The sequence below is a fragment of the Gossypium hirsutum genome, chromosome A04 (genome assembly GCF_007990345.1).
Source record: "Gossypium hirsutum isolate 1008001.06 chromosome A04, Gossypium_hirsutum_v2.1, whole genome shotgun sequence".
Classification (NCBI taxonomy): Eukaryota; Viridiplantae; Streptophyta; class Magnoliopsida; order Malvales; family Malvaceae; genus Gossypium; species Gossypium hirsutum.
Window position 1 is genome coordinate 53,150,494 of NC_053427.1, and position 8,805 is coordinate 53,159,298.

The window sequence follows — 8,805 nt, forward strand, 5'->3', positions numbered from 1 at the left end:
AGTATTAAAATAATATATAATTAAATTAATAAATTTTAATACCCAATAATAGCATGGCTTTTTTGTCTTTTTCTTAATAAGAAAAATTACTCATAATATTTTTAAAGAAAATAATTAATGTGGATGTCCAAATTTTCAGAGTTTCTATATCAAAAGGCGAAAATAGCGGGAAGAGGAAAAGCATAACTACCAAACGGTAAAACCGTTCTTTTCCTTCTATTATTATCATGAATAAAACCAACTTATTAGTACCAAATGCTATAAATCCATCCATTTATCTATTCCGTTTTCAATATAAAAAATTCTATTACATTTCTTTCAATTTTTTTTCTCCCCAGAATCAAACTGATCCTTTAGTTTTTATCATCAGTTTGTTTCAGAGGTTGTAAACTTATTTTAATCCTCAATTTCCAATTAACAAGCTTTTCTCTCTTTTCTTTTCTGATTCTTTTCTTCTTCTTTTTTTATTTGCAGGGTTTTTGGTTTTTTAAACTTTCCTTATTTTTGGAGCCATACATCAGGAGACTTCATTAATTCATTTGGTGTTTCATCCTTTTTTGGTTGCGGAAACAGGTTTGGAATTGTGGGTTGTTGTCTTTTTCTTTTGTGTTTCGCCAATGTTTAATGAATAATAATCATTCAAAACTTTGCCCAGGAAAATTAGCACGGGTGATAGCAGAAAAAAAGAATAAATTAAAAAAATGTTGGGTGATTTCTTGAACAGATTGCTATTGTAAGTCATTGGCGGTTCCTCATTTTCCTTTTTAGTGTTGGCTTCATGTTAATAAATAATAAAGAAATGGTTGACTAGATTTTTGGAATAAGATGTTAATCATGGTAATTATGTTATAAATTCAGGTTGGTTTTTGGATATGCTTATCCAGCATTTGAGTGCTTTAAAATGGTGGAGAAGAACAGGGTTGAGATTGAAGAACTCAGATTTTGGTGTAAATACTGGTATCAAAATATGGGCCCCCTTCACATTGTCCCAACCAGACTATATTTATTTTGTGCAATTTGATTTAAAAAATAGTATTGATTTGTGGAACTCATGAAATTTGCAGGATCCTTGTGGCGTTTTTGACAATTATTGAGAGGATAACCGACATATTCGTTTCCTGGTATAAGATATAGTATAGGGTTATGGTTTTGTTTAACATTACAAATAGGGTTTAAATGAATAACATATATATGAATAATACTGAAGGTTGCCCATGTATGGCGAGATGAAGTTTGCATTCGTTATCTACCTATGGTATCCAAAAATCGAGGTAGTCATCGAATCGTAGAGGGAATTCATTTCATTGACCCCTTTTCCTTGCGCAAATCTTTAAACTCAATTCACAGTTATATGACAAAATGCAGGGAACCAATTTTGTGTACGATACCTTCGTGCGGCCATACGTGGCGAAACATGAAACAGAAGTGGATCGAAAGATCATGGAGATGAGAGCTCGAGCATGGAACGTGTTTATGCATTACTGGTCAAACTGCTCAGAAATGGGGTTGACTAAATTCTTTGAAATGTTCCAATATTTAGCAGGTCAGTCTGCAAAGCTCAATCAAGCTGTCAAGCAAGTCAATCATGTCGATCAAGTCCATAAGGTAACCATCCCTACCACCATTTCTTAGCTTTGAAATGAAAATTATGTCAAATGCGTTCATGTTTCTTTTTCTGTAGAAATCTGATGATCGAAGTCTAAACGTTCCACCGCCACCGTCTCCAAATGGTTTACGGAGTCCGATGGCGAGGAACAAGGCTTGGAGTTCAGCAGCGATAAACCGAGTCAACTCACCCAGGTTCAGTCAATCCCAAGAGGACACCAGCCCAGCGGAGTACGAGTTCGACAACGATGATGACTCGATTCCCTATTCCCCAAGTAACTCTAGGCTCCAACAGGCTCGTCTCAAGCTCCGCCGCACCAAAACACAAAATTAATTTAATTTGTAATAAAACAAACCAAATTTGTACGAAGAATTTTTTGTTTATTGAATACCAAGTCCGAAATCCCACTCATCATTTTTCCCCTCTCCGTATAATAATATATTATGTTTTTATTCAAAATTATGTTCATCGAGTTAGAAAGCTTTTTTTGTTGGAAGTTTTGTGTCTTGGGCATAAGGTGCAAAATTTTTTTTTAAAAAAAATGCTTCTCTAAATGTATGCCCTTTTGTACGTGTTATAATATATAAAACATGCAGATTTCGTGATTGTGTCTTGTCTATTTACTCCGTTTTGGGTGGACAATAGTCAATTTAACTAAAAGATATATATGCAAAGGTAGAATGAATTAGGGTGAAGGATGTTAAAAAAGACAATGAAGAAAGCAGTGGATAAGTCACAAGCCAATGAGTAAACTGTAGGATAATATGATGTAACTAAAGTTTTTTGTAACACTCTATATCCGACTTGATTTAACATATTCAAATATAAATTATCATGATATTTACATATTTAGCAACATTTTACAATATACAAAAACTATATTAAAAGTACCACTTATCTTTATAAAATCTATTCTAAGTCAATAGATTTGAATAATACATTTATCGTTTGTCACAAACTTCAAAGATAAAATAAAACCTTAAAATAAAGTGTTTGATAGACATATTCATAACGTATCTTACTACTTGTCGCTTGAAAAACATATTCTATGTCTCTCTGTATGCATAATATTGCCCTCGGTCTACCAACATAGCGCATCATTGGCTAGGTCCTTCTTGGCACACTGGTTCAGTTCTCAGACTTGCATACCAAAAGACGCATATAAGTTCAAAGAAACTTAGTGGGTCTTACTCATTATTACCTTTTTACGGGGTCGTAGAATATTTTGAATCAAGGGTTTGGGTTCTTTCTTAGACTTTGGTGAATACTTTTCTGATTCCTGGTTGGTAAATAGCTATGTGTCAACCTCTACAATTAACCACCTTTTATACTTTTCGCCCAATTAATGGATCACATGCTTCACCCCATAATTCGAATCTCATTACACACTTTCTTTGTAGAAGGTAGTTGAATGTACTCCTCAGAATGATATTCAACAAATGTTATTCTTGACGGATTCTTCTACAGGACTCAACGATTATCAGGACACTAGTTACATCATGTCTTTAGATTAATCTAGGCAACTAGACTTATTTAGAAGAATATAGCATTTTAATCCAAGCAATAGAATCCCAGATAATATCTTGGATATGCCCAAGTTTGTTTCCGCCAAAAATAATACAGTTTTCCTTCTAAAAATACTTTTTAACTAAAAAGTGTTTTTTTTAATTACTAAACATATTTAATTATTATGCAAAGTTGATTTTATATATTTTCTGTGTTTGAGGAAGAAGTTGGTAAATTGGGCTAAGAGCCCAAAAGTAAAAGAAAACGAAGGCAAAATGAGGTTGTGTAAGCTCGGCTTGAGTTCACAGACCAAAATATGTGGAGTGAGGAGTGAGTGGGTAAGGCAACAAATATAAACCCCCCCCCCCCCAATCACTGACCAAACCCCAACTGTCCACTTATTTATCTTCTTATCCACTTCCCTCTGGTATTTCATTTATCCCTCGCCCATATTCTCTTTTACTGCAAACTGTGAGCGAGTGAGTGAGATGGCTTGCTCAGCTACTTCATCGGCCGCGGCTCTCATCTCCTCTAAGCCAAGGGCTTTCTCCTCCAATTCCAAGCCCTTCTCCCAATCCCTTTCTCTCCCCAATCCCTTCACTGGTCTCCCTGCCCCTCTCCTTTCTCGTCCCGCCTCCTTTTCCCTCTCCCGCACCTCCCCTTCTCGCAAGTCTTTCGTCGTCAAAGCCACCGTATGTTTTTCTCTTCCCCTTTTCGCTTTTTCTATTCATGTTTCTACTAATTTTTAAATGGTTTAATTTAGACTGGAAAGGGAATGTGACATTTACTTTGTTTTAATGACTTTCTTTTATTAATATCAACAATTGTAAACATAATGTATTAGGATGTCTCTGGGCTTTAGTTATTTTTACAAAGGATTTTATTAGAATGTATTTCAGAGTGTGGAATTTGGATCTGGTTTCGATTTTAATACAAAGATGGAAAAAAATTAGTGTTGCCAAGGAATAGCGCCGTAAATGTGGGTCTATGACTCCATTGTAAAGGCAAAATAGGAAGCCAAAGCTAACTCCATTTGGTGAGTTTTGTTGGGGGCTCCAAATGAAAATGGATATCTATATCATTTAGTTTAAAATGAATTAGTTTGTTGTCAATAAACATTTTAGCAATTTGGAGAAAGGAAAAAGAAGAAAGAGGAGCAAATTATGTTAAGTGAAATTCAGAATTAATTTTGAGATATGTTTATTCTAAACGAATTCTGAATGTTTTGATGGTGAACTATTTCTTTATCCACATAATTTCCCATGTATGATTCGGTTTCTTATTGCGCGCATCTCTTTCAGAGTGAGCTTCCATTGGTGGGAAATCCTGCCCCTGATTTTGAGGCTGAGGCCGTCTTTGACCAGGAGTTCATTAAGGTATCTTATGTGGATATTGTTCTCAAGTATAGGCACTTAAATAAAATTTTCCCTCTTTTGTTATGATTACATATGTTTTTTCCAATTCTATTCTTAACTATGCATTATTCTTTCAGGTCAAGCTCTCCGAATACATTGGGAAGAAATATGTGATTCTCTTCTTTTACCCGCTGGACTTCACATTTGTTTGCCCCACAGGTGTCTTTCACCCTGAACAACTAGCCTAATAGTTTTCTATGATATTAGAGTCTCATTTTCACCTCCTAAAATGCTTCCTGCTTGCAGAGATTACTGCTTTCAGTGACCGCTATGAAGAATTTGAGAAGCTAAACACCGAAATATTAGGTGTTTCTATTGACAGTGTGGTAAGGTCCTTGCTTTATAGCAAAAAATGTTTATACCTCTCTGCCTATATTAAAGTTTAGTAGTTTCCTTCAGGCGCGGAAGATTCTTAAAGGAATGCTTATGTCTTCATTGTAGCTTTACGTAGTTTGCAGGTTCATTATTCTTAGACCCACCACAGTGATGATATAAGCAATGCAAAATTGCAAATCTCTATGACCATGTATCCTAAAAATTAGTCAAGCGCACAAGGTAAAAGATAACTAACCACCAAATGCAGCATAAATTTATTCAAGGCAAAAAGACACATCCAAAATAAAGACACCAAGTTGCCATTGTCCTATCAAAGATGATATGGAATCTCAAGATTTAAATTCTAGTTTTAGGGTTTAGTCTTGATTTGGTTTGAAATTGATGCTTCAGTTCAGATCTGGAATTAACAAGGAAAAGTAAGTCAAATTTCTAATTAAGAGTGAAAAGAAAAAAGAACTAAAAAAAATAAAAAAGAAGAAGGATTAAGGAAGAAGAATCCGGATTTGGAATGGAGTACATATATAATTCGGCATTGAATGCAAATCCTAGATGCCAAATTGAACAACCTGAAATCAATAAGAATCCGAACTAGAGTTAAATTATAAAAAAAGTAAATGAAATCAGAAATAAAAGAAAGAATTAGGGTGTGGAGAATTTAGCCGAGGATGAATTTTTGGGGCTTGAATAAACAATTATATTTGGTCACCCTTTACAAAGACTCTTACTTTGACTCGAAACACTTCTGGAAAGTTGTAGAAATTTATAGAGATCGATGTTTCTATCTGGCCAAGCAATGGTGTTCTGAATACTATTTTCCTCGTTAAGATATGTTGCTACCATACTGCACTCTAAATTTCGTGAAGTAATTGTTTTATCTATATTCTTATGTTTTATACACTATATTTTTTTTCTGCAAGTCTCGAAGATTTGTGCAGCCTTGATGAAATGCTAAGCTCTTGCCTTTTTACCTGGGTGAAATGCTACATCATGGTGGCAAGCATTTTAGATCGGACAAAGAGAGGTGTTTAATAGGAAATGAAAATCAATGGAAAATGTTGGTGTTCTAGTTGCGAAAAAAATTCTTCAATCAACAACATATTAGTGATCTGCAACAATTTAGTATCTGTTACTTAAAACTATCTTGAAGTTGTGTAATTTTACCATTAGTGCTGCTTCCCTTCTTATCTATTATGCTTAGTTGGTTTTGCATGTTTGCAGTTGATGCTTTGCATCTTTATTTTTATCTTGGAATCTAGATAATATTTATGTTTATCATAGCTTTGGTAATACATTTCTAGTAGCAACTGTATTTGTAATTAGCTGATAATGTTTACTTTGTTGCATTCAAATTAATATTATGTTTTTTGCATTCAAGGGAAACGAAACTTAAATCTCACCTTGTTGTGATGCAGTTCTCTCACCTTGCCTGGGTTCAAACAGATAGAAAGTCAGGTGGTCTTGGTGATTTGAAGTATCCTCTCGTATCTGATGTCACGAAGACAATTGCCAAATTCTATGGAGTTTTGATTCCTGATCAGGTTTGTTAGCCTCGTGTTGCTAGCATCTAATGCTGAATGAGCAAAGCATCATTTATTCGTTAAATTTTTTAGTATGTACCGTGCAAGGTAAAGGCTCCTGAATACCACTCTTACATACCTATATATCTAGTATTTCTTAACCCTTAGGGTTTGATTCATTCATCAAAATGCTTCCTTAGAATTGATTTTTCCTTCTTTTGGGGGTTAAATCACTTTTTGGGCCCTGAACTTGACAACTTTTTCCACATTGGGGTTTAAACTCTTTTTTTTTTTTGTTCCAAGTTAGGCCCTGAACTTGGCAGTTGTTCCCACTTTAGGACTTGAACCTTTTTTTTTGTCCAAATAAGTCCTTGAAAACCCTAAATTTCAGGCCCAATACGTGAACAATTGCCAAGCTCAGTGATTAACTTGGACAAAAAAAGTTCAAGCCCCAATGTGGGAACAATTACCAAGTTCAGGGCTTAACATGGACCAAAAAAAAGTTCAGGCCCTAAAGTGGAAAAAGCTGCCAAGTTGGGGGGGGGTGGGGGGAGTTGTTTGGTAAACCTAGAAAATTATGATCAAATGTAAGGGAAAAAGAAAACACTTGATAATTAGAGATTCTAAAGTTTCTTTCTAGAACCATGACTTCTGGCTCACTCATTCTATCATCTTTAACTATACTTTCCCCCGAAGTGAGTACTTTGTTGTAAATATGTTTTCCAATATTGTTCTTACAAATTCATTATGGATGTCAGGGAATTGCATTGAGAGGGCTTTTCATTATAGATAAAGAGGGAATTATCCAGCACTCCACTATCAACAATCTTGCTATTGGACGGAGCATTGATGAAACAATGAGGACTCTCCAGGTACTTATAATTTCCTAGACTGGTATTGCACTTGACTAAGTTCCATTTGGGTGCATAGATCATGTGCCATTTATATGGCTCACTGTGAGCATCCAAATGGGTTGTAATGGTTGAAATTTAAGGTTTTGCGTGTTACTTCATGGGGAAAGTTTCCGTCTGGCATGTAACGTCTTATAATTTGCCTATAACTGCTGTCCTGCAGGCCTTGCAGTATGTGCAGGAAAATCCAGATGAAGTATGCCCAGCTGGGTGGAAACCCGGAGAGAAATCCATGAAACCTGACCCTAAGCTCAGCAAGGATTACTTTGCAGCAATTTGAGGTATAGCCTAGAAGGCAGAAGGTATGTGTTGCGTCCATTAGGATTGACTAAATGAGTAGTTTTTCAATGTTTCTTTTTTGTTTTAATGAATTGCTTAGCCTTGGATGGTAACATAAAAGTATGGAGAAATAATCAAATATTGATGTTTGGATTGTGTCTTTTGTATCTTCAAAGGCTGAAGCATAAAAATCTTCCTGTCTGGACTGCCTGCATGATGATTTTTCTACTATTTTTTGTTAAAAGAAGCTTCCTTGGATAGTGCTGATCATATTTGGGTTGACTGCTAACAAAATCTTGATGTGGGATTTTACACGCATCTAATCGTACCCCCCTTTTAAGTAATCAAAACTCCATAAGTTGGACCAACAACCAGTCATGTGTCTCACGTTATATTCACCATTATTATATATGGTGGGTTTTTATATAACAACCCATTTCTCCCCAAAAATGGGCATTATTATTTTTATATAAAAAAAGTACAACATTGTTTTTTATTTTTTTTTTCATTTAATGTTTTGGTTGTTAAGGATGCCGCTATGTTTATTATTTGCATGGATTATGGCATTAATTAATTCTTTTATTCTCCATATCCATAGCACTTTCTAATGATCCATAGTTGATTCTGTTCCAATAATTTTGCAATCATCCATCGCTGACATTTGGGTTTTGTTTTTTAATTATTAGAACATGGTCTACTTAATGTAACATATTAAGGGAAATATTGTAATTATGATTATTACGATGATGGAGAACAGGGCATATACTTTAGAAAAATGAATTAATTTTGTTTGCCAAAAATATTAAAAGTATATTATTTTAAATTTTATCGGCTTTGTTATTTACCCTAGCTAAATAAATTCAAGCTTAAATCAATTATAAAAAATGAACGTAAAACCTTTAATTAAAATCAAAGGTTATAGTCAATCTAATAAAATACAATAATAGAAATAACAAATTAGTGTTTCGACTACTTGTTTTGTCAAGTATTCACGGATTCAGTTCATGTTGCTTTCATTCATTTTATATAAATTTTAAAAATTTTAATTTTTACTTATAAAAATAAATAAAATCCAAATCCGAATTTTTAGGCTTTTATATAATGTAAGTTAAAATATGGAATGAAATCTAAATCTAAATTTTCATATATTCATATTCCCAAACATAACATTACAAATATTTTAATTGCATATAATAATGAAGAAAATGAATGAACTTTGATATTTAAAAGGGAGT

The 8,805-nt window shown here is 34.0% G+C and overlaps 2 protein-coding genes across 3 annotated transcripts; both read left to right on the plus strand.

Annotated features, from left to right (window-relative positions):
• The first annotated feature begins 259 nt into the window (after positions 1-259).
• On the plus strand, positions 260-2,017 carry LOC107949314 (putative HVA22-like protein g). 2 transcript variants are annotated; one of them, XM_041111286.1, is made up of 8 exons: positions 260-382; positions 475-573; positions 656-733; positions 859-957; positions 1,065-1,121; positions 1,208-1,271; positions 1,348-1,605; positions 1,682-2,017. In XM_041111286.1, exons 3-8 carry the CDS (start codon positions 702-704, stop codon positions 1,937-1,939), a joined length of 768 nt encoding a protein of 255 aa, XP_040967220.1. In that variant the 5' UTR covers positions 260-382; positions 475-573; positions 656-701; the 3' UTR covers positions 1,940-2,017. The 2 variants fall into 2 exon arrangements, with proteins under 2 accessions (XP_040967220.1, XP_016739518.1); XM_016884029.2 differs by having other exon boundaries at positions 1,366-1,605.
• Positions 2,018-3,342: 1,325 nt separating this feature from the next.
• Positions 3,343-7,771, plus strand: LOC107948560 (2-Cys peroxiredoxin BAS1, chloroplastic). Its single transcript, XM_016883144.2, has 7 exons — positions 3,343-3,804; positions 4,414-4,488; positions 4,605-4,686; positions 4,774-4,853; positions 6,276-6,401; positions 7,139-7,252; positions 7,455-7,771. The coding sequence occupies exons 1-7, from the start codon at positions 3,601-3,603 to the stop codon at positions 7,569-7,571; spliced, it is 798 nt and encodes a 265-aa protein (XP_016738633.1). The 5' UTR covers positions 3,343-3,600; the 3' UTR covers positions 7,572-7,771.
• The last annotated feature ends 1,034 nt before the right edge of the window (positions 7,772-8,805 follow it).